The 26462-nt window shown below is 40.2% G+C and overlaps 1 protein-coding gene across 2 annotated transcripts; it reads right to left on the minus strand.

The window, feature by feature from the left end:
- Positions 1–486: 486 nt before the first annotated feature.
- pik3c3 (phosphatidylinositol 3-kinase, catalytic subunit type 3) lies at positions 487–23571 on the minus strand. Of its 2 annotated transcripts, XM_078164634.1 has the most exons (26): positions 23179–23570; positions 20119–20307; positions 17066–17209; positions 16830–16959; positions 16621–16647; positions 14632–14718; positions 13218–13313; positions 13028–13099; positions 12805–12909; positions 12528–12620; positions 12218–12403; positions 11856–11986; positions 9636–9717; positions 9344–9411; positions 9145–9250; positions 8766–8882; positions 7967–8098; positions 7713–7841; positions 7091–7160; positions 6852–6916; positions 6691–6775; positions 6538–6612; positions 6280–6448; positions 4849–4939; positions 4584–4709; positions 487–786 (listed from the first exon to the last, which is right to left on the minus strand). In XM_078164634.1, exons 1-26 carry the CDS (start codon positions 23241–23243, stop codon positions 772–774), a joined length of 2655 nt encoding a protein of 884 aa, XP_078020760.1. In that variant the 5' UTR covers positions 23244–23570; the 3' UTR covers positions 487–771. The 2 variants fall into 2 exon arrangements, with proteins under 2 accessions (XP_078020760.1, XP_078020761.1); XM_078164635.1 differs by lacking the exon at positions 16621–16647 and having other exon boundaries at positions 23179–23571.
- Positions 23572–26462: the final 2891 nt, after the last annotated feature.

The following is a 26462-nucleotide window of genomic DNA, read 5'->3' on the forward strand; positions in this document are numbered from 1 at the left end:
TTTTCTGCAATTTTGAACAACATACTATATAGTATGACTTTTTGATGCAATTTTGAATGACATAGTATACTATGACGTTTTTATGGTATTTTGAAAGGTATAATATTCTATGGTGTTATGCAATTTTGAATGACTTGCTATACTATGACTTTTTCATATAATTTTGAACGACGTGCTATACTATGACTTTTTGTGAAATTCTGAACGACATTGCATACTATGACATTTTTATGCAATTTTGAACGATTTGCTATACTGTGATTTTTTTCATGCAATTTTGAACGACATGCTATGGTATGACATTTTTGTGCTATTTTGAATGACATATTATGCTAGGAATTTTTAATGCAATTTTGGATGACATAGTATATTATGTAATATTTTTAAATGAAATACTATACTATGTTGTTTTTGTGCAAAAATAAACAAAAGGTAAAATACACACAAAATATAAAAAGAAAAATAATCCACAACCAGTGACTACAATTAGTTGTATCAACAGTCTTTTATTTGGCCATACATTTCATTCATTCATCCAATAATTAATATACATTATATATACATGAGCAAACAAAGACATCCATGTCCATGTTCAACCATCTTGCAGTAAAGGTTGGCAGTGCATTCTTGGCCTTTTTAACAGTGTCATTGGGTTTCTTCCTTTTATCCTCTCACACGCACATGGTGTCAGTTGGGTCAGAGCCGTACCATCGCGTGGTCCTGCTGCAAAAGCTCAATCCAGTTCAGCCTTGTTTCAACAGTCTGTTCTGCTCATCTGCGCCAGTACTGAAGAGAGATGAGAATACATGAAACAAATTAGAGAAATTAGGGCCTTGTCCACACGTATTTGGATGTTATTAAAAAAAACAAAATTTTCAACAACACAACAAAAAATTGGCCCCTCGTCCACACTCAAACATAGTTTTAGGTCATTATCTAACATACTGTATATACTATAAGTTTAATGAACATTTTTACAACATACTATACTTTTGGTGCGTTCCAGGCAACCCGTAACTCGTGTTTTCACAACCTGTAACCCGTGAAAGTGCACTGGAACGGCAGTGAAACCTGTAACTTCCCACCCGTGAACTTGTACCAGATCAATGTACTCCCAGTTACTGTTTCTGACGTCACACAGCCCTCTAAACCAATTACCTTACTCCTCTAAACAACAATGGCAGCCCTATCGATGCGGTGTTGATGCAGGTGATACATGGTAAGAAATAGACATAAAATAACCCTAATGTTAACGCATTATTGGCAGCCGCTCTAACAGCTGGTTTCTAGTGCAAGAATAAATCAATACAAAATACGTTTCCAAACACACAGATAACGTAAAAAATAGCCTATAATAGCATCTGTGACCCTATCCTCCTCCGTTTCACTCAAATGAGCAAGGAGCAGGTACCTTTGGCGATAGCAATAATGGGGAAGCGCAAACAAACAGTTCGCCATGTTCAACGTTAAACAGGAAGTAACTGGCAGTTTGCCGTAACTTTCCTGGAATGCTACAAAGTCGTAACTCGTGACTTGAAGTCGTGACTTACGAGTTCAAAAGCCTGCCTGGAACGCACCATTAGTTTTTACGCTATTTTGAATGTTTTTATGCAGTTGTGAATGACATGCTATACTATGACTTTTTGATGCAATTTTGAACGACATGCTATACTATGACTTTTTCATGCAATTTTGAACGACATACTATACTATGACTTTTTGATGCAATTTCGAACGACATGCTGTACCATGACTTTTTGATGCAATTTTGAACGACATGCTATACTATGACTTTTTTATGCAGTTTTGAACGACATACTATACTATGACTTTTTTGTCCAATTTTGAATGACATACTATACTATGACTTTTTGATGCAATTTTGAACGACATGCTATACTATGACTTTTTTATGCAGTTTTGAACGACATACTATACTATGACTTTTTTGTACATTTTTCGATGACATGCTATATTATGACTTTTTTTTTGCAATTTTGAACGACATGCTATATACTATGACTTTCTTATATAATTTTGAACGACATGCTATAGTTTGAATTTTTTTGTGCAATTTTGAACGACATGCTATACTATGAAGTTTTTATGCAGTTTTGAACGACATGCTATACTATGACTTTTGTCCAATTTTGAACGACATGCTATACTATGACTTTCTTATATAATTTTGAACGACATGCTATAGTTTGAATTTTTTTATGCAATTTTGAACGACATGCTATACTATAAAGTTTTTATGCAGTTTTGAACGACATGCTATACTATGACTTTTTTTGTCCAAATTTGAAGAACATGCTATACTATGACTTTTTTGTCCAATTTTGAACGACATGCTATACTATGACTTTTTTATGCAATTTTCAACGACATGCTATAGTATGACTTTTTCATGCAATTTCGAACGACATGCTACACTATGACTTTTTCATGCAATTTCGAACGACATGCTATAGTATGACTTTTTCATGCAATATCGAACGACATGCTATACTATGACTTTTTCATGCAATTTTGAACGACATACTATACTATGACTTTTTTGTCCAATTTCGAACGACATGCCGTACCATGACTTTTTTATGCAATTTTGCACAACATGCTCTTCTATGACGTTTTAAGGCAGTTTTTTTTTCTTAAGATATTTTTTGGGGCATTTTCAGCCTTTATTTGATAGCACAGACAAGTGTGAAGGGGGGAGAGAGAGAGAGAGGGAGTGACATGCAGCAAGGGGCCACAGGATGGAGTCGAACCTGTGCCGCTGCAGGAACAGCCTTGTACATGGAGCGCCTGCTCTACCACTAAACCACCGACGCCCCGTTTTTATGCAATTTTGAACCACATGCTATACTATGACTTTTTTGTGAAAATTTGAACAACATACTATGGTGTTTTTATGCAATTTTGAATGACATGCTATACTATCACGTTTTTAGGCATTTTTGCTTTTTTAAGATATTTTTTGGGGCATTTTCAGCCTTTATTTGATAGGACAGACAACCGTGAAGGGGGGAGAGACAGAGGGAGTGACATGCAGCAAGGGGCCGCAGGCTGGAGTCAAACCTGGGCCGCTGCGGCAACAGCCTTGTACATGGGGCGCCTGCTCTACCACTAAGCCACCGACGCCCCGTTTTTATGCCATTTTGAACAACATACTACAGCATGATGTTTTTATGCATTTTTGAATGACATACTATACTATGGCTTTGTTGTCCAATTTTTAACGACATACCATATTGTGACTTTTTTTCCAATTTTGAACGACATACTATCGTTTGACGTGTTTATGCTATTTTGAACAACAATACTATACTATGATAGCCTGGAAATCCAGACTTAAATCTATAAAGATTTTGAGTCTGGCCCTCACGATACTCCCTTCCTACCCAAGCAGCGGCACTAACTGAGGCCTTTCAAGTGCCACCGCACGCAATTGGATAGCACGATGGCCAATCAGAGCAAAAAACAAGGTGACGTATTCATTGCACTAAACCCCATTTTTTTGCCCAACAGTGAGGCTAACTGATATATTAGGCTTTTGCCGTATCCCATTGGCAGAACAGCAAAAACGTCCTTCCTGGAAATGAAGGCTTCTAGGGCAGTCTTCTGTTCCTCTCTCAAGGAAAAAGATAAGTGTAGTTGGCTTAGCGTTCCTTCCAAAGCTAAACTGAATGGACGCGGACATTCGGCAGCTGCCATCTTGGCTGTTTACTTTTCGACTCGCAGCGCAGCACAGCGCAGCACAGCGCAGCGCAGCGCAGCGCTGTCATCATGTTACGCCTGAATGACATACTATACTATAGTGTTTCATGCAAATTTGAACAACATACTATGTATACTATGATGTTTTTGTCCAATTTTGACAGACAGACTATACTATGATACACTATAATGACTTTTTTAAGGTCTTCTTTTTGCAGCACACCATGCCATGATTTTTTAAACAATGTATTATGATTTAATTTTGACATTTTTTATGGCATAATATGCTGACTTTTAATGACATTTCTACAATATCCTATACCAGAAATTTACAACATACTTGATGACTTTTGATAACCTTCTCTACAACATTCTGTACTATGAGTTGTCGGTGAAGATTCTCAGTCATCCAGGTCATGGTAATCGTAAGTGCTAATAGCGTAGGCAACTGGACTTGCTTGCATTTCTTGAAGACGTTTTGCCTCTCATCCAAGAAGCTTCTTCAGTTCTAAATGACTGGTACGAAGTATCAAGGTGTGCAAGTAAAACAATTTTCTTTAGGGATTCAAAGTCACATACAGTGAGTAACTGATATACAATCGATCGTTTCGCGAAGAGATATATATTCCCTTAAATGTAAGCTATTGAAAGTTAATCATCAATCTCATTGATCATTTTATGACTGACTCATGGTATATTTAATGGTTAGCAGTGATGTAAGTATAATCATTTCATAAGAAACAAACTACATTATTCAGCAACGATAAAATAGTCCTTAAGGTGTAGCTCCCTGGACGCTCTACAAATCTGTGCAAGTCCAGAAACAACAAAGTATGTTGTGTGTTGTGTTTTAGTGCACATACCTGAGCAAACTTGTGTATCTGCTCGACCACAGCAGCGAAGAGAGCACCCACACTCTCATCAATCAGACTCTGCATGTAATGGACTGCCTCCTCATCCGAAAGGTCCAATCTGAACTTGTCCTGCACCTGGAGGCAAAATGATGTGGTCCATTTTAAACATTAACAATATAAACCAGTGTAATGACCTCACTTCAGCTTAAGTGCCTTGATAAATAAAACCCGTCATCAATCTGGTGAGGCGTGTAAATTCCACTGACAAACGTACCTTCTTAACCGTCTTGTCAGGCTCCAGGGCGATGTCGGGAATATTGGCGTCCACCATGAGAGAGAACAGATTCAGGATCAGGTTGGAGTATCTGAGGAAATTAAGGGAAGAAGCATATTTTACCTCAGTGGTTAAATATGTGTGGAAATGCATTAATAATATTGAATCTTCCTTACAAAGGTGAAACTATCAGTTCTGTAGCAGGCGCTTCTTTATTGGGAGTTGGAGATTTCTGCTGATGGGTAATACTGATAATTTGATAAGTTTTAGTGTATCAGATACAAACTGACTAATCTTCCCATTACTGTCTTCCAGTTTTAGATTGATCTTAGTCTTTGGTTTAAGCTCATGTCAGTATAAAAACAAGCAGCAAACACAGAATTCATCACAGAACAAATTTGGTGGACTTACTTTGTCCAGGTATATACTACTATAAAAGCTCAGACATCAAACCCCCTGCTTAAATCACCACAGACCGATTTTAAATAACTTAAGAGCTGAACAGCATTGACATGTAATGATACTGTTACAAATATTAAATCGTTTGCTATGAATGTTACCTATCTCCAGCAAGATGTGAAGGACCTCTTCAACCCCAAATGTTCATTTGAATGTCAGTTACTAACCTGCGTTACGTTGAATTCGTGAAGCACACTTAAGTTTTTCTGGCATGCCTCCATGGTAAACAAAGAATCCAAAGATGGAGAAAATTCTTGATGAATTGAAGTCATAGGGGTCCATGTTTAACAACAGCAAAACGACATCATAACATCCGTTTACAAACTCACGCACCTCATGCAGTATAATCCTAGTCTTACTTATCCAGTTGTATGCTCGGTACCTCCCAAACTGACCACTCTCTACCAACGGGGAACTGAACTCATCTATGCTGTCTTCAAAGCCAGACTCCATTGACAAAAACTACAATTTTACCTCGCTGAACATGGGAGCTGCTGGTCTACTGCTGCCTTGATCAGTAAGTTTGTTTGTGTTGTTGTGGGACCTTAATGAATCCAAACTAACCCTTTCAAACACCAAAGTCAGTTGCGTGACAGTTTGGAAACAGATGCTTTGATATAATTTTGCTGTTGGTAAATGTGGACCCCTATCACTTAAATTCATCAAGAATTCTCTGTTTTTGGATTCTCCATTCATCGTGGAGGCATGCCAGAACAACAAAGTTCATCTGCCGTCACAAAATTACGTAGCCTGGGTTGTCTTTACCTAAGACCTTATGAATTCTCCTTCATGACTTTCCCTAACCTCATGACGTTTTTAAATCGAGGTCAACGTTAAGTGTTCAGGAAAAAGATATGGGACATAATTTTTTTGACTATTCGACTGTAGCCGATCGGCCAAAACATGACTTAACTAAACTAAAAGTGTAGTTGCTTCTGTTTGCTTGTGTATTTGTGTGTCCAGCGTCTTTACCTCCTGAGGTGCAGGAAGGCAGTGTAGCACTGCTTCCTGAACTCCTGGTACTGCTCGCTCTGCATGCCTCCCATCCCCTCCACCATCTCTTTGCTCAGCTTCATGGGCGGAGGCAGAGGTTTGGGGTCTCGACCCAGGATGTAGCCAAAGTCGATGTGGAAGAGCTTCCCTGGATGAAGAGACGAGGAACTCTCTGAAACTGCTCTGTAAACTAAATGTGTAAATAAACCAGTATGTGAAAGAACATGTCTGCCTCACCGGTCTTTGTCAGTAGCAGATTGTCCAAGTGTCTGTCTCCTACTCCGAGGATGTACGTGATGACACAGTAACCAGCTGGAAGGGCAGACATTAGATTAGACTGTGTCCTGCAGCTACAGCAAACACTGCTCTGGTAGACACAAACAGACTCACCGCAGCTCTTGACGTACGTGTCCATGACCTCTGAGCTGATGCCGTAGGGTCCTTTTTCACTCGGTGCATGCTTCCTGAAGAAGCTCTGTAAAAACAAATTATGAGGTTATTGTCAGCTGGAAGTACATGTAGGTGATGATTGTTTCTTCACCTCTGCTCACCTGGATGTTGCCTTCAGTGGCCAGGACTTCAGCAACAGGGACAGACTGAACAAACTGCATAAAACCTGGAACAAGAACACAATCATTTCAGGCTGGACAATGGAGCCAAATACATTTTACTTTTTTTTTTACTTTTTTTCCCAGTAACTAAATATGCTGCTGCTGTTTTACAGATATTCTTCACGAAAACAGTTTTAATTTTCTACCAAACAGAGACATGAGCAGCCATGCCTTCTTACCGTGTTTGGTGCTGGTGGCCAATACTTTGTAGGGTGTCAACTTAAGGTCCAAATTCTCTTTCCGTAACAGCTACAAACCCAAAAACAAAACACAAAAGCTTTAATTTAAAAAAAAAAAAAAGACATTATAAAAAGAGCTATGGGATGCAACAACAGTACTTCCCATCATTAAGAATTCTTTAAGAAATAATACAAATGCAGAGGAAATTTTCTACAGTCGAAAAGAAATGAAATAAATGCCTGGTAGCCTAAATCAGTGGTTTCCAACTGGTGGGTTGAGGTCCAAAACTCACTTGCCGTCCTTTCGAACGTGCCAGGTTTGTAAAAAAACACACTTTATTTCTAAGTGCAGTGAATTTCCAGCACAGAGCTTTTACTTTAAGGTGCTGTTTCCTGCTGTAGTGTGAGGGACTAACAGACAGCTACTTTACAGAGCGAGCAACTAGCTTGACAAAGTGGCTAAACAATTATGACACTGAATATATTAAACCGTGTGGACCTTGAACTTATGACTGAGGAGAAATCTGGACCAGTTGGGAATCGCTGGAGTAAATCAAACTAAAATCACAAAAAAATACATCAATTTCCATCCATAAACCTTCTGACATATGAGTATTCTTACTTTGTCCATGAGCGAGATGATCTGGAGGATGAGCTGATCCTGTCTGAGGTCGTCTCCATGTTTGAAAATAACTGGGTACATGGCTCCATCCTCTGCCTTGAAGATCAGTTTGGCTGGCATCAGAGCACTCTGACACACACACATACGGGGAAAAGACTCATGAACATTGTGTAGCACTGATATTGGTTTTAGTCAAGACAAAGATAAGAAGATAAAAAAGTGTTCTTTATGGAGAACAGTCACTCTCTCTGTACCTTGAAGAGCGTGGCCGTCTCGGGGACGATGCCTCTGATCCTGATCTGAGGCTCCAGAGGAAGAGGAATTGGCTCGATCTCTGAGAGGTTCACCTTCTCGTTGTCAGCCAGCAGAGCCTGCAGCCGCTCCGTCTGCGGACACACAGGGAGGGACGCTGCTGTTCACACAACTCAACAGAGATCAGTGTGTTCATGTGCTGCTACGGTTAAAAGCAACCGACAGAATCAATGAAAACTGTGCATATGTGGACAAGAAAGTGTGTGTCCATGTGAGGGTCGTGCAAATGACTACACTTTGTATTAATACTAGTATTCTGAACTTGATATGGGTTATACAAACAGCATTTTCTTTTTGGATATTAACAAGTGGGCCTTTCCCCAATTAAGCATTTTCTGATTATCACACATGGGATACGCAGGTATTACTCGAGTTTTGGAACCATTCTTTGGACATTTATAAAGCACATTTGAAATATCTCTCAATCAAGGTTTTTAAAACAGTTTGTGACACACGACACGAACTGTATTCCTTGTCACGAACACTGCAGTCAATTTGTGTGTAAAAATCAAAGTTAAAAACGTAAAGAGTTTATGAGGAATATTGTCTTTTTCAGAACAAGGCAAAAAACAAAATACTTTGTGTATGTAAAAGTAATCAACATATTATTTTGTTAATGTACAAAATGAGGTATAATGAAAACACGTTTTAGAAATACTTACACAAAAAACAAGCATTCATAATTTAAATGAGTAAATACTGTATGGGTTTAACAAGTGTGTGCAGGTATTCTGTTGTTACCTTCTTCTTGCGATTTCCGCTCTCCCTCTGCACAGCTTTCATCAGCTGCACCAGTCTGTCTACAAACGTCTGCTGGGAAGCCAACAGCGACCGCATCACCCTCACACTCTTATCACCCTGCAGGGAGGAGGAAGTGTGGGCATTAACAGGAAAGGAACAAAACACATATATATAGTGTATGTTGTAGTGGCAGACATGTATAGAAGTGGAAAAAGATTAAAGGAACAGTCATATATTTCAAACTAAAAGGTTAGGCTTAACAGCTTATTGATTTATAGACAAGCAAGAATGACATGATCTGTTATATCTGAACCAAAGAACATCTGTAACATTTATCCAAATGTATGTGCAGTACAATGTTTAGTTCCCGGGGTCTGACCTTGAGTAAAGCCTGACTGAACCTCCTCATGACGTTCAGGTACATCTCATGGGTTTTAGGATCTCTCTGCTGGGTGTCCTGATCCTCACACTCCACAATCACATACCTGAAGAAGACACACAGGATTCACAGATGAATATAAATCACAAAGACATTTTCAGTGATAATAATAAACTAAGCTGCTTTGAGCTGTACTCACCAATACAAATAGTTGGCGAGTGTGGAGTTCTTACAAGCACGGGAGATGAGAAATGTGCACAAGTCTTGCTGCAGAGAGATACGGACACAGTGACATGTCAATGCCAGGCTGAAGGTAATAAAATTTTTCTGCTTTTTAGCCCCTGTATCTTCTGTGGGCTCCCTGTTGCTTTATCGACTTGTGTTTATTGATGTGCCATGTTGGGATTAATACAAATTAAAACTATATTCTACTATGGGACTGATTCTTTTCTGCTTTAGTTTTCTTCTCAGCCTCATTTTGCCTTTCTTACCTCAAGGTTCTCGCTGTCAGCTCCTTCCTTTCCTTTCTGCGTGGCAGAGGAAGGTCCAGATGTGCCAGACAGGATCTGTGAACTACAACAAGAGTGAAAAAAAAAAAAAACAACAGTCAAGAGTACAGCTGTCAAATGTTTCAACATTTTTTCGATACTACATATTTTGTTCAAATTGTTTTGGTGTATGTTCAGTGACTTATTAATGTACCAGCACTGTGGACGTTTCCTTACTTATTACCGTGGTATTAAAAAGAGGCACGTATCAAACTTTAAAAATTCTGGTATCGTGACAACGTAAAGGGGACCTATATATACATTCATATCTTAGGCCTTAGTCCAGCACATAACAGCAGGGTGGAAGATGCAGGCAGGAACAGCACGTACATGGGACGCCATAACCACGTGGCTGGTATAATGTTAGGGCTGCAACTAACGATTATTTTCATTGTCGACTAATCTGTCAATTATTTCTTCGATTAGTCGACTAATCATTTTATCGAAAAATGTGTTAAAATGTTGAAAAATGTTGGTCTGTCTCTCCCAAACCCCAAAATTATGTCATCTAATGTCTTGTTTCGTACTCACGCCAAAGGGTTTTAGCTCACCGTCATGGGAGAGTGTGTAAAGCTGCCAGTATTTGAACGTAAGAAGCTGCAATAAGAGTATTTTGGGGTACTTTTATAGTACTTCTCTATGAAAAATGACTCACACCGATTAGTCGACTACTCGTTGCAGCCCTACATAGTGTACAGGAACACTTGCACTGAGTATGGGCTGGAAGTCCCAAGGTCAGAATGGAAGACACCTCCTAAGGTGGTTGAGAATGATCGAGCTAAGATCCTGTGGGACTTCCAGATCCAGACTGACAGACTGAACATCATGTTGATCGACAAACAACAGAAGAAGGCAGTGGTGAGATGTAGCAATCCAGAGCGACAGCAATATCAGGAGGAAGAAACACGAGAGGTTAGAAAAAATGCCCAAGGGCTGGAAGAGGAGCTAGAAAAGATGTGTGGGGTAAAGGCAACAGCGGTGCCAGTGGTAATCGGAGCACTTTGGGCTGTGACCCCCACACTGAGGATTCCAGGAACAACATATGAGGCCTCTGTCCAGAAGAGCGCAGTCCTAGGAACAGCTAAGATACTGCGCAGAACCCTCAAACTCCCAGGACTCTGGGAGAGGACACAAGCTTCAGGAAGACACACCACCACCCCCAGTTACAATGTTGGATGTTAGTATTAAATGAAATTTCAACTAATGAAGTAAATGTATGTAAAGTAATGCCTGTGATCGAAAAGTTCAGACTGTCTGAATACTCTGTTTCCAATGATTTTTCTCCAGCGAGACCAGCTGACACCAGTTACGAACGGATTTCTTAATATAGTCATCTGCTCCAGGCACACTGCTACATGTAGCCACATGCTAACTTCTAGGAAACAAGTAATCTTGGTTGCCGATGCTGTTAATTTCTCCAAGATTTTGGATCATATTCCTGCTGGAACATGTCTGGTTGTAAACATTTAGATTTAAATGCTTTTACTGGTGATTTTTTTTGCAGGACAAAGCGCCGTTATAGTCATTCCCTGGCTACAATGACGGTGCCAAGACACAGAGATGCGGAAGTCCTCTAAACAATGACTAATAGAGCAGACTGGCCTTTTTCGGAAGGGATGGTTAAAAGAGACCAGTGCTAAAACAGAGCACTTCAGACAGAAGATGAATTCAGGTGTTCCAGCACACACAGTATGAACTGTTAAAGCACGTGAACATCTTCAAGTAGAAACCCACAATACAAGTGTGAACCTGAAAATGAGTGCAACAGGTCCCCTTTAAGTCAGAGATGACAATTTAAATAAGATGTTGTGTTTAGTGTGGACTGTTTTAGACTGTCAACGCTCTGCCCAGATTCTGGCCGCAGCACTTCAGAGTCACGCCAGTAAAATCATAAAACCCTAGGAGGTCATTACGGCCTCTGAAAGAACAATAATCAGATTCAGCAAAGCGACAAATATTCCCCCAACCAGTGAAAATTCCTGAGATAAATTTAGATCCAGGCCGTACAAAACAAAACACGGCTAAAAACATCACTTGGCTTCTATTATTAACTAACGACAACAGAACCTCCACACGTACGCTGCTTCCGTCAAAGCTGCTGGTAGTGTTGACTTATGATCCACAGCCAGAGTAGCTGTTATAACTTCTCATCCAAGCACTGACCTGTCCAGTGTGGAGTCATCTGAAAGTCCCTGGCTGTCTCTCTTGCTGCCTGGCTCCAGGCCTCCCTGAATATCACTGAAGTTCTCGTACTTGAGCGCCTGGACCAGCTGGAGAAGATACATCAGCAGGTCCTGGAGAGGCAGCAGGTGGGAACAATTATGCCACACAGTTTCTTTCCAAAGAAATTCATATTTTGGATTTATAGCTCTTCATTCATAGTTTAGTTATAAGTTAACTTTGCAATGTAAATTTTGGAATAAAGCAACGTCTCAGTACAGTTCTATACACACAGACAGAGTCACCAACGTCCACCCACACAGGTGTACACTCCTCGTGACCCCCCTCAGTCCTCCTACACCTACCTCATCATCCGCCTGCTGCAGGCGCGCCACAGCGTAGCGTCTAACCGTGGGGTTGGTGAACTGGGACGACAGCAGCTCCAGGGAGTCCTCCACATCCATCGGTCTCCACTTCCCCAGCAGCTCCAGAGCCTGCTTGGCCTCCTGGGGCAGATCCCAGTTCACACACTTGAGGAACTTTGTCAGGGCCTGCGGGGACATGAGGAGGAGGAGGAGGAGGAGGAGGAGGAGGAGGAGGAGGAGGAGGCATTGAACATGTGGGAGAGAAGAGGATTGGGTAGACTTGGGTACAGCAGAGAAGAATATGACAAACCTTCTCCTGAGTGGTGAGGTAGTATCTGAACTTCCACACCAGGTCCTGCTCTTCAGAGCTCAGCAGCTTGGTCGGAGGGTAGCTCACGATGATCTGTTGGTGCACGCAGACGAGAAACACACAGGTATCAAATTAATGTCAGTGTTTTAAAGAAGCAGACATGGTAGACACACACCGAGGTAAACCAAACATATCAAGAGTGTGACATAAGCAGTTATTTTAAGTTGTTCATTGAATTTGTGACAGCTACAATTATCATTTGAAAATAAAGGCTTACATTAAGCTGGTCACGTGTGGCAGCGTTGGGCTTCAGGTCGTGATCTGAGGGCCCGCTGCGGAGGCTACGAGCCAGTTTGTGATGCTTGCTCTCAACCAGGTTCTCCTGTAAAGAGACCATGAATCACAAAATACTGATCTGCACATTACCAACAACATCAAAGCCACCATATATGCATTTTTTCCTACAGTGTGAGCGTAACAACGTGTGTGTGTCCTCTCACCATCCCCATCTGTGGGTCAGGGACTTTGACGATGTCGCAGCTGGTAAGAACAGGTGATGCGTCGTCTCCATCCTGAATGAGGACAAAGTAAAACACACTGATCAGATGGTTTCCAGTGTTACTTATATATATTACGATACATGTTACAATGCACCCAGTGATGTGCTTATGATGGAAATATAAGAAATACCTTTTCATAGTAGACAATACTGTATTCCTTGTCATTTGTTTTGACACGGGGGAACTCCACCATGAGGTACATGAAGTTAGAGCTGCGTTTCTCACTCTGCAGAAACACACGCAAATAAATTATTTAAATTCAAAACACAACAAAAAGTAAAAGACTATTAGAATAAAATTGCCCTTCTGTGCGGAGTTTGCATGTTCTCCCCGTGTCAGCGTGGGTTCTCTCCGGGCACTCCGGCTTCCTCCCACAGTCCAAAGACATGCAGGTTGGGGACTAGGTTAATTGATAACTCTAAATTGTCCGTAGGTGTGAATGTGAGCGTGAATGGTTGTTGATATATGTTGATATAAAAAGATGATAGTCTGGCGACCTGTCCAGGGTGTACCCTGCCTCTCGCCTGATGTCCGCTGGGATAGGCTCCAGCCCCCCCGCGACCCTCAAGAGGATGAAGCGGTTAGAAGATGAATAAATGAATGAAGACACACAGAGGGAGTGTTCTCTGCTCAGGACACAACTACTCCACAATATCTTTACATAGCAAATAACTGTTTGCTGAATGTTGTATAGAGCTCCTTCTAGTTCATATAGCAAACAGTTGCTTATTTAGAAACATCTAGAAGACATGGAGTAACATTAGCATTCATGTGAAGTTGGTGTTTCTGGTCACCTGATGAATGTAAGTCAAATATCAAGTCTCTTTTAGCTCTGTTTTTGGTCTCCACCAACTCCTGAATGAATCTTTAGAGGCATCATCATTTTCAAAAGTCTGTTTCCGCCCGTACAAACTAAAACAACCCTGTAGTTTTCAAAACAAAACAGGGTCAGCGCGTTTTCAAAGGTCTTAGTTTTAAAAGTTCAGAAATGCTGCAGTATTGTGAACGCTAGGTGAAGTTATGCATTTTAAAACGATGGCTATTAGCGAGGATGTAGCATAAGAGTCTAAAGCCATTGTAGCAGTTCTGTGAGGCTGTACTCATTTACAGCAGTGCTTCAAGCTAAATGCTAACGTCAGCACGCTAACATGGTTACAATCTTAGTTCAATGAGTTAGCATGCTAACATCTGCTAATTAGCACTAAATACAAAGCACAGCTGAGGCTGATGAGCAAGTCATTAGTTTTCAGTGTATAAGTTTTTGATTATTTTTTGATCAGACAATGGCACTAGGGTGAAAGTTTTATGTTAATTGTTCAAGACGTTTCAATCAAAACCACAACTGTCGACCTTATGGTGACGTCAGAGGAAAAGTCGAGGGATTAGCAAAGTCGATCATCCTCTGGGGACCATGAATGTCTGAACAAACCTTCATCGCAATCCATTTTAAATTTGATGAGATACTGAAGTGTGGAACAAGGTGGCCTTTTCCACTACAGGAACAAAGAACAGTTCTGAAACATAGTCTAGTTAAACCAACTCACCTCATTGATCATCTCAATCTCTCTGAAGGTCAGACGGTCCAGCCAGTCAACCTTCACCATGTGGCCCTGTCGATGGGCCTTTGTCAGCTGCACGGAGAGAGAGAGCGAGAAAGAAAGAGGGTAGGGAAACGAGAAAAAGTTTTACCAAGAATACAAAAAAAAAAACCCACAGAGGTTGAGGTTCTGTTGCAGCAGAACTGGTCACAGCATGGTGGCTGATGTGCAAACAGCTCGACCGATCATGCACAAATCCAGTGCCAGCAGCCAGTCCAGCATCTCCGGTCACACACTCAGCAGCCAGTCCGCTCATCAGTCAGTGTGGGTGTCGGGAATGTAAGCAAACGTTTGGCCATGAACAGGAAGCCCACAGCTCAGCTGGTTAGAATTATTAGTCACTCTTTAAAACAACATATGAACTGGTAGCAGCTGAGAAAAAAACTTTGGATATGATTAAGTCAACTGCAGTCAGGATTAATAATAAAAAAAGGTCGGAATCAATGAGTCTACTTTAGAAATTAAAGGGGAACTTCTGTATTTTTCAACCTGGACCCTGTGTCTAAGAGACTGATGGCAACAATTTTTGAAAGAGGTCCAGTATTCAGCCAGAGCGCTGCAGCTGACAGTGGTTAAACAGGCTGCAATGTAAGCAATGGTACATGTTTGAACTATCAATTTACGTTCATTTTTAACACTGACAGGCTCAGATTATTTTAAGTGCCTGACAACATTATGGAAAGGATCCCTACAGAGACTGTTTCTGCTTTAATAAAAAGGATCTTACTCTTTCACAAAGAGGTCTATCTCTGTAGGGATCCTTTCCATCATGTTGTCAGACACTGTGACAAACAAACACTTTTAGAGGACTTAAATTGATGCCCAGAGTAGTTACATTGCAGCCTGTTTAGCGGCTGCTGGCTGCAGCGTTCTCTCTCAATACTGGACCAATCTCAAAAGTTGTTGCTCCTCCTGCACACTATGAGCAACAACGCAACAGTGTAACCAACTACATTATCGCTGAGTTGCCATTTAAGTGTTGCTCAAGCACTTGATAACACAGTTACATCATCACAGTCTTGTGTGTGTCTGCTTTTTGCTGCAATGCACCTCAACTGAACGTCATCTAAAGCAGTGGTTCCCAAGTGGTGGGTCAGGTCTAGAGGAGCAACATTTCTCAGAAAATGGGAGAAATGGACTGTCTTTCTTTCAGAAGACATGGACGCAGCTTCACCGTGAATGTCTGGACACTAAAAGAACATTTAACACATGGACTCATGAATACTGAACTGGTGTGCCTTGACACAATGTTCTCTGTGGTGTTTAGGTTTTGTCTAAACATTTAAAAATACTTTAAAGAGTTTAAATTAAAAAAAAAAAGAGACAAACCCAGCATTTGACATGAAAACATGGGAAAACTGAGTCCAGGTTGAAAATTAAATTAGTTATCCTTTAAACGATTAAAAAAACAATCCAATCTGATAACGTTAAAATGAACTCTCCTGAATAGTCCAAAAAAAGCTGCAACAAGTTGACAAACACTTCCTTGTGTCTACATAACCAAGAAAAACATGCACACACACTTACACAAAGTACAACGTATGGCAACAGCAGAAAACCAAATGTGTGTGATGCTTTCAAGGACGCAGCCGTACACCTCGACAGACAAGTGTTCACATCAAAACCTGGGTCTAAATGTATCTGTAAATGCACTAGCTGGTTTATACAACAACATTACAGCAGAGAACAATGCAAAGTGTTCAGGGATTTAACAGATGAAGAAAGGATTTGGATGTTTAATCGATGATGTGAACGTCCCTGACACAGTCTGGATTGTTCTTTTAAGCGGTGCAAATTTATTTGCAAATACATTTGGACTCGGGTGTTCTTCACACACACACACACACACACACACACACACACACACACACACACACACACACACACACGCTCACATTCTGCATTGCCAACACTAACTCCTCCACATGTACTCACATCACTGAGTACCTCCAGGTCAGGGCCCTGGAACAGATGATGGTTTAGACACGGCTTCATATTGCTGAGTTTCTCTCCTTGTCCAATGCACACAATGTTTCTCTCTTTCCCTTATCCTCTCTGTCAGCCATTTAGTCACACACACAAAATCCTATATTCCACTTCACTCCCTTTTCTCCCCAATCCTTAACCCTGTTTTTGGACTGTACCTTGGCGAGCCTGCCCATCTGGTCCTCTGTCAGGCTGCTGCTGGTGCGTCCTGGTGTGGTGGTGGGCTCTCCTCCATCGCCCTCCACGCCTGGCCAAACCTTCAGGTCATGCATCCCCTGCCGGAACATACTAGAAGAAGAACTAAGATATCAGTATAGCAGAACACAGACCTTTTTAACATTTATTTTGCTGCATCAGTATTAAACCATATTTAACAGTGCAAGGTTAGACTCACCCGTATTTGCCAAACAGGGTGACAGTGGTTCCCCCGACGGGGACAGCTCTGCCGGGCCCATAGATGTCCCACACTGTGAGAGCAACCTGGGCACTTTGGGGAAGGTCTGGGTACTTGACTGGCAGCCGCAGCCACTCGTTCCAGCTGCACAGGACAGCAGGAGAGCAGGAGGTTAGGACAGAGTGTAAGAAGAAGAAGATGATAAAGTTCTGAGGAACTGCAATGTAACCACGGTGAAAATGATTTGCTATTATTGGAGGAGGTTTTGTTTCTTTTCAGCTCTAGGAAGGTAAAACAACCTAGAATTACTGTCACTTGCTCGTACGCCTCGGCCAACAAGTAAAGTTGCAGGTTACATCCATTGATGAAACTTAATGAAAGGTGTTCAGTGTATTTTTTGCAAAACAGGAGTTATCTCTATATTGAAATGTACTAATAACAGGTTGTCCATTAATTGTCAGATCAGTGGTTCGATTCCTGGCTCCTCCAGTCGGCATGTCAGAGTATCGATCCAGCTGGTGTGTGAGTGTGATAAACCTGAGTAGCAGGTGGCACCTTGTACAGTAGCCTCAGCCACCAGTGTGTGAATGTGACTTGTAGTGTAAAAAGCTCTTTGAGTGGTCAGAAGACTAGAGGCACTATACAAGTGCAGGTCCATTTACCATAATTCCAGTGAATAATTTCCAGTGAGATTTATGCTGTCTTCGCTTACTAGACTATTTTTTACAGAGGAGCACGAGGGATGGATGGAGAGCTTCGTCACATGGTGCAACGACAACAACCTGAACACACAATATCAGCAAACCAGTGAGATTTGTGGTGGACTACCAGAGGAAAAGGACGGAACACAAAGCTGTAGCCATGAGAGCTGACAATGCTTCAAATATGGATGTTGCTGCAGCATCGCTACATCTCCTAAAACATGGATGCTTCACACACAACTTCAACCCAGCAGCACAGAAGATCTACAAAATCAGCACAGTTTAAAGGTGGACACCCAAGATTAGTGTCACCAATTCAGTATCTGACCAAATGTCTCCCCTTCTGTTCCTGAGATATGACAATGAATAATGGCCAGAAAAGGGTTTTTGCAGAACATTGTCTTTTTTTATTAGTTTTATTTTATTTTATTTCTTTAACAGGGACAGTGCACAGCTACTTAGCTGTACCAGAGTTAGCTATAAGCTAATTCTGATCTGTAATTCCAGGGCAGGAAACAGAGAATAATTACTCTGCTAAAAGACACTGTTACATAAAAAACACAATTACAAAATCATGTCTTCATTTTATCCTGTTAAACATCTGTGGGAAATGCTGTCAAAATCCTGCCTATGAATTCCTGAGTTATGGCCAAAAACATGTTTGGTGAAGTCACAGTGACCTTGACCTTTGACCACCAATATCCAATCAGTTCATCCTTGAGTCCAAGTGGACGTTTGTGTCAGATTTGAAAAAAAACAAAAAACAAAAAACTGGTAACACTTTACTTGAAGGTATCTACATAAGGGTGACATGACACTGTCATGAACTTGTCATAAACATTATGTACATGTCATTAACATTTATGACTGCTGTCATTAAGTGTCATTCGGTTTTTGTAATGACAAGTTGACATTGTTTGGGTTGTCTTGATTATGACGACTTGACATTATTTAAAGTGACATTACCAGAAGTTGTCTTTGTCATGACAAGCTGACATTAAATTTGTTTGGGATGTCCTTATAATGACAAGTTGACATTAACCAGGATGACATTATCTTTGTCATAACAATAATAATCATTATGTCAACTTGCCATAAACACAAAAACAGGTGCATTTCTTGTTAATGTCAACTTGTCATGACAAAGACAACTTCTGGTAATGTCACTTTAATTAACGTCAAGTTGTCATAATCAAGACAATCCAAACAATGTCAACTTGTTATTACAAAAACTGAATGACACGTAATGACATTAGTCATAAACGTTTATGACATTTACATAATGTTCATGACAAGTTCATGACCGTGTCATGTCATAGTTATGACAGTGTCATGTCACTCTTATGTAGATACCTTACTCTCACGCATCACAAATCAAGCCAGCAAAAATAATCAGTTCACCTCAATCTCCACTGTCCCATCTGTATGAGCGCTCTGTGATCAGGAAAGCCACCCTGATCACAGAAGAACCCTCTCATCCCCTCCATCACTCATTCAGTCTCCTCCCAGGAGATACAAAGTCCCACTGGCCAGAAAAACAATCTACAAAAAATCATTCATTCCAAATGCAATAACAGCCCTCAACAGCAGAGGAATTACAGTGCCTTGATCATGACTTGCTGCTGGTCCTTTTCTTTTCAATCAATCAATCAATCAATTTTATTTATAAAGCCCAATATCACAAATCACAATTTGCCTCACAGGGCTTTACAGCATACGACATCCCTCTGTCCTTATGACCCTCGCAGCAGATAAGGAAAAACTCCCCCAAAAAAACCCTTTAACGGGGAAAAAGTTTCAATGTTTTGTATCATCTGATGTACCTTTTTTGCGTGTTTTTAGATCCTGTAAATGTCTTGGATGTGTTTTAAATGTCTTCTGTGTGTGTGTAAACCTGGTGTTGAGCCCTGTCGAAGACAAATTTCTGTTGCCTTTTGGTTCCAGACAATAAAGTTTTCTATTCTATTCTATTCAAGTAAAATGTTACCAAAAAATCCCTCAAGGTCTTCTTGAATGGACTTCTTGGACAGATGGAGAGACAATCTAAAAAAATAATGTCTCTGGCCACGACTGTCGCTGGCACGGAGGCATAAAATAGGGCACGCTGAGAAGGAGATTGTTTTTGGTGGTGTAACTATTCTTATAAACATTACAGAGAGACAATTTTACGTATTTTTGGTGGTAATGTCTGCTTTATTTGATGTCACACAGAGTGTAGTGACTGAAAACATTGGATTGACACTGCAAAGCTCGAGTAGAACTTTCTGAATCTAGATTTAGATTGAGAGATAAAAGTTAAGACATATGAATAAAGAGAAGATGGCCAGGAGAAAGGGACAGATCGGCACTCACTTCCAACGTGTGCTGAACGCTTTGTACGATGTGCGAACAGGCAGGGCGAGGGGTTTTCCTTCAGCAAACACCTGACAGGTGACGTAGAGGTCCGAGCAGTTCTCCTGGTAGAGGCCAGAGAACCGCAGCATCGGGTCTTCGAGCAGAGCTTTGTAGCTCTTCTGCTCTCGTTTCCCCTCTAAACTGCCTCTGAGGAGGAGAGAGGAGACAGAGCAGGGCGGTGAGGAGGGGGACAAACACGTTGTTAGCTGATGTTATCATGAGTGCTCCAGCTTGTCTTCTCACAAACAGGTCAACATCTGTAAACTTTTACTTGGGAGGTTTGTGTTTTGTGAGCTTTAAGTTGATTTCATTTCCTCAACTATTTTAATTTAAGAAAAGTTACAAGTTTTGACCTATTTGTTATTTCTGTTTGCTCTTAATGTGGAAATAAAGGAAACACTAGCATGAAGTGTAAACAATATAATTAGACTAACTGCATGAGTAAAGATGGTTAATGTGTATTTCATTAAAACTGAGAAGAGAGAGGAAATCTGGATATAGTTCACAGCTGCTTCATTAATTAGACTTTTCTACTCCAATAATTAGACTCATGAGCTGTGAACAGGATTTTTATAAAGAGACAACTGTGCTTTCAGACTGTGTCCTGACAGAGAGAATACTCCTTGAGCCATGGTGAGGACAGATGTCAGAAACTGAAATTGTTAATGTAAAGGATGGGAACAAGCAGACAGGATGTATTCTGCTTTCTTACATAATTGTTCATCGTAAAGACCCTGCAGAGTTTCCTATGCAGTGACCGTTATTTTGCTGCTGGGTACATTTTTGTGTTTTACTTTGAGAGATGGATACCAGCAGATAAAAGAGAAGGTGAGAACAGACTCAATAAAAGATCGATAAAACATTGTCCACTATCAGGGTCCTGCCAACCTGGAACTTCGAGAGTTTCCTGAGACAAAAGAGACACTGCTGGCTCTTCTTGTACACTATGTCAGTGTTGCTCTTTAATGTCAGTTTATTGTCTAGTATACACTGACCAGCCAAAACATTAAAACCACAAACAGGTGAAGTGAAAAACATTGATCATCTTGTTACAGAGCAATGTTCTCCTGGGAAACCTTTGGTCCTGGCATTCATGTGGATGCTACTTGATGCGCTCCACCCACCTGAACACCCCTGCAGACAAAATAAACCCCTCATGGCAACAGCACTTGTCGATGGCAGTGGCCCCCCAGGAGGACAACTCATTGTGCCACAACACAAAAGCTGCTCAGGAGTGACCTGAGGAACGGGACAAAGAGTTCACCTGGCCTTTAAATACCCCAGATCCCAACCTGACTGAACATTTGAGGCACGTGCTGGTACTCCAGAGGTATCCCCGATCCATGGTGGGTGCTCCTTGGACTGGTCTTGACTCTGACCTGTCAAGGCATGGACACAGGACCTCTGGAGGGTGTCAGTTGGCGTCTGGCACCAGAGCGTTAGCTTCAGATCTTTTGAGTCCCATGGGTTGTGGAGTGGTGTACCAGTACATCCCACAGATGTTTGATCAGATCAGGATCTGGGGAGTTTGGAGAGCAGGTCGATGCCTTGAGCTTTTTGTCTTGTTCCTTGGACCATTCTTGAACCGTTTTTGTGGCGTGGCATGGTGCATTGTCCTGCTGGGGGGGCCACAGCAACTGGGGAGTGCTGTTGCCGTAATGGGGGTGTCTGGTCTGCACTGGTGTTTAGATGGGTGGAGCTTGTCAGGTAGCAACCACATGAATGTCAGAACCCAAGGTTTCCCAATAGAACATTGCACTGTGACGAGATGATCAATGTTGTTCACTTCACCAGTCAGTGGTTTTAATGTTTTGGCTGATTGGTGTAGTTTCCTAGTATATTTCCTCTTAATGTTATCATCACGATATCCAGCAACAGCTGGAAGAAGATCGGGGATGCAGCTTTAGTCAATTACACCCCAAAGCTATGGATCACACAACCTACAGATGATATCAGGGAAGCTAGCTCGCTAAATAATTTTAAAAGAAAGCTGAAAACAAACCTGTTCATTTTAGCTTTTAACTAACTCCGACTTCCTGATACAGGTCTGATGTTCCCTTACTTTTTACGCTTCAAGCTGCTGCAGCTCTTTTAAAATCTTATGATTTATAGATTTACAACTATTTGATTTTATGAATCAGTTCTGTTTTATGTTCGTTCTACTTTTATGTGAAGCACTCAATACTTATACTGACGTTATTGTAAAACACTTTGTGCTGGATTTCTTGTATGAAAGCTGCTATATAAATAAAGTTTATTATTATTATCCTTCACTGTTATTGCATTTTCTGCTCATGTTGTGCTGCCCTAATTGTCCCAACAGGGGAGGCACATTTTTGTAAAATGCTTATCAATCGGTTAAGATCAGTTATTTTATTTATAGTGTGATTTTTTTGTGTTCCAGCTCTGATAACCAATTTCGTGACTAGATCTGAAATAAAAACACCAAACATTATTACACACACCTTCACAAATGTGAGGAGTTGCTTAATTTTCTTCCAGCTGTAAGTCAGACTAGAAATACAACTAAAGATCATTGTCAATTAATTTGTAGATTATTCTCTCATTTATTGATTAGTTTATCTATAAGATGCCCATTTTCATCGTACTTTTTAAAACTAATCTATCAATTGGCAGCCACATGCTGTAATAAACAGAGAACCAGCACATAATTTCATATAGGTTTTATAATGTTTTACAATTATGAAAACAGCTGGTTACTAATTTAATGTGCAAACTGTTTGAGCACGAGCTCCCTCTAAACACATTCACTCTGGGATTTGTACACATAAATGTGACATTTACTACACTGACTCGTTAAAATGAGACAGATAAACAGTGTGTTGTGACAGTTTAAACCTTTAAAGTCAGTAAAATGTCTGTCGGTGAGACACATGTCGTTAAACACACAGGCACGCGCGCACACACACATAGCAAACATAGCAGCATCCTGTCAAGTCACAAGATAGATTAGTTACACCGCTCGACCCGAAGCGGCGCGTTAAGTACCAAACTTACATCTTAAGTTGAACGTTGATGTCCAAGTCACAGCTGTAAACATAGTTGAATTTATCAGTGTCCATCTTCCGACGGGAAAACACTAGATTTGACCCAAAAACCTGACGACTTCAACATGAAATCCCGGACGGTTGGACGAGACTTTGCGAGCGGTTGGGTTTGCGACAAGGCCTCGGCTCAGCACAAAAACACTCCCCGGAACCCTGTTCAAACTCCCGCTCACACGGTTAGCTACCTTACCAGCCTGTACACACGTTAACAAAGGTTATTTAAAGTGCCTGTATTGACGGTAAAGACGTTAGTTTAACGGCTGCCTCACCGGGCATGATTTGGTGTTTTTGATAGCTACACAACAACACAGCATCAGCCGAAATATACAGCCAGGCTAAAGCAGTCGATCCTCGATGTAGTAGGGCTGATAATGCTGAACACGCGATCATTGTGTCGTGTGTTGATTTGTCGGGCCTGGTCGGACCGAGGAGGAAGTACATAAAGGGGCGGGGTTTACGGCATGCTTGTTAAAGGGACAGTACAACAAAGAGTATCATGTTATATTAGAATTAATATATTATTAATTCAATTATTAATTTCATATTATTAAAATAAAATAAAATAAAAATGAAATAAAACTTATGTTAAAATTAAATTGGATTAAACTAAACTAAACTAAACTAAATTCAATTAGTTTAAATTATAATTTAGTATATATTTGGGCAATTTGAAATGTTATATTATATTTAAATATTTTATTATTTTATATATTATATTATATTATGGTATAGTATATCATAGTGAAACATATTAAAAAAGTAAAAAACAAATTCTAGTATATTATATTATATGTTATATTATATTACATTATCATAGTATGGTATATATACAGGTCCTTTTCTTTTTTTCTCTTTTTATTTATCTGTACATATTCCGTTTTCCCTCTGAAGATCAATAAAGGCTTGTTTTATGTCATGTTCTTAAAAACATTGTACTATAATGCAATCTTTTCTACTAAAAGGAATAATATGTGTTTAGTGGGTTTTTAAATATTTAATAAAGCCATTAAAAAACTTTCAGTGATTTATTTATTTTACTGTACTTAATGGGCTGTCACCAAAGTCAAAACAAGTGTTATTTTTTGACAAACAAATCCAAATCATGGTTGACTTGCTGTTATATTAAGGATATCAGACAGTCTTCATCAGCAGATTTTGTTTGCTCGGTTGTAATGGAGATTGTATCTGCTGCCATAAAAGTGCAATAGATGAAATCATAACAGCTACTGAATGCAAAAAGAGCCACCTCAGTGACAAACTCCTATGAAAGCTCTGGAAAAAGCTAGTAAGTAGACATTGAGTTTCTGTTCACGATGCAAAGTTTGTGTAGTTTTCTTTCATCATAAAAATAATATATTTGTTGAGCTCACATGGGCATACAGCATACACTATTATGAACTGTTGTTTTTTTCCCTTAAAATGAAATTATTATGTTACATTTTATGAGCACCTTTACTTTTAAATATCCATATTTCTTCTGTCCATGTGTTTACATACCTATATAACTGAGTCAAAACTTCAAATCAGACAGTTAAAAACTACTCTGTGTTTTGGTGATAATTCTTGTGAAGTAAATCAACATGCAGTTGTGTAAACATGTTTATTAAGGGTAGCAATGAAAGGTATTAATAAAGTATGGATGTAACACCTATAAGGGTTTAACTATTTTCAATTTGGAAATTAATGTGTTAAAAAATGACTTGTGACTAATTTCTTAATTCTGTGTGCTGCTGCCAGAGACTTTGCAAATGTTGTTTGTAAAACTTCAAAGAGGAGGCAAAGAATTATGTATGCTCTTTTGTAACAACATTTCTTTTGTTTCAGTTGAACTTTTGGCAAAAACTAGATGGAGTTTTTGTTTATTTATCAAAAGGCTATCAGACATGGAGATTTGTATGGTATCAGAGAAACACAATACCCTGTTCTCCATTAAAATGAAAGAAAATACAGTGTGATTTGATGCAAAGCACTTTAATGTGAACTAGGCAAACTCTTAAAAATTGCATTGTACTATGTATATGTATGATTAATTACTTGCTGAAATCAACATACAGTTTTAGAAATATGTAGATTTCTTTTCTTAAAGAGTCCGTTTCTACAGCATGTGTATACCGGCCTCTTTGGGCGCAGTTTGTCTATATGGAAGAAATGTATTGACTATAAAGAAGTCTTGACAAAAACAGTCCTGTTACCAAACATGATGACAGCCTTGACCTTTCAAACAGAAAGTTCTCCCCAATTAAAACACACTTATCCCCAATTAAGTGCACATCCATGAAGAGCAACAGGCGTGTGACAGGAAAATCCTCATCTTTTGTTTTGCTGAGGTCCTCCCTGTTCCTCAACACTGACGACACCCGGTTGTCAAATCAGGGTGTGAACTCATTGTCAGTGTATCGTACGGGACCCACAGGCTCCGAGGAGGTCAGCAGCACCACCCAAGGTGAACTTATGGAAGAACATCTAACATGAAAACATCCTCCATCCTCTGAAACAGCATCTGAGTGAAATCAAGTGAAGGATGAAACTGACCTCTGACATGCTCAGCCCATCTCTAATATTATCAGGTGTTATTAATAGTTACTGTAACCTGTATGTAGCTCATGATGTTGACAACAGTACATGAACTGCAACACGTCTCTATAGAAACAATGTACAGCCTGAGAGAGGCAACTGTGAGTCATACTAATCGAATGAATGAAGAAGCACCCCCGACTGATGAGGGAAACCTATAAACACTCTCCGACTACTGTGGGATACAAGAGAAAACGCATGTAAAACACCACGCTACGAGACCCCGGGGCCTCCTGTTAGAGGCTTGAGAGGATTTTTCCTATGATCTCGCACCTCATGCTGCAGACAGCAAACAACTGGAAGAAGATGAGCTAATGTTTTGTTGGCTCAGGCAGAGACACTGCGCTGTATCATCAGGTCAGATCACAGTTTATATTTGTATAGTTACACAGAGATGCACACGCCTGCACAGCACACAGTAAACTAGAGTCCAGTGGATGTTAAGATCAAGGATATATTTCAAATTACGTAAACAAGAACACAGAATTTTATGAATGAGCTTTTGTGAAAAAATAGCTATAATAAAAATACTGGCAAACATGTATTAAAGGGACAGTTCACCCCTCAAATCAAAAATACATATTGTTCCTCTTACCAGTTAGTGCTATTTATCCATTTGGATTGTTTCGGTGTGAGTTGCTGAGTGTTGGAGATATTGGC

This window comes from Epinephelus lanceolatus, chromosome 22, assembly GCF_041903045.1.
Source record: "Epinephelus lanceolatus isolate andai-2023 chromosome 22, ASM4190304v1, whole genome shotgun sequence".
Lineage (NCBI taxonomy): Eukaryota > Metazoa > Chordata > Actinopteri > Perciformes > Serranidae > Epinephelus > Epinephelus lanceolatus.

What these genes read in the sequence shown, in the direction of transcription:
- pik3c3 (XM_078164634.1), bottom strand. Translation starts at nt 23,243, where the DNA reads ATGGACACTGATAAATTCAACTATGTTTACAGCTGTGACTTGGACATC. An exon ending in ACCCTGTTTGGCAAATACGG is followed by an intron (nt 16,960 to 17,065) that starts GTGAGTCTAACC and finishes TTCTTCTTCTAG; the next exon opens with TATGTTCCGGCAGGGGATGC. An exon ending in ACCTCACCACTCAGGAGAAG is followed by an intron (nt 12,404 to 12,527) that starts GTTTGTCATATT and finishes ATGTCCCCGCAG; the next exon opens with GCCCTGACAAAGTTCCTCAA.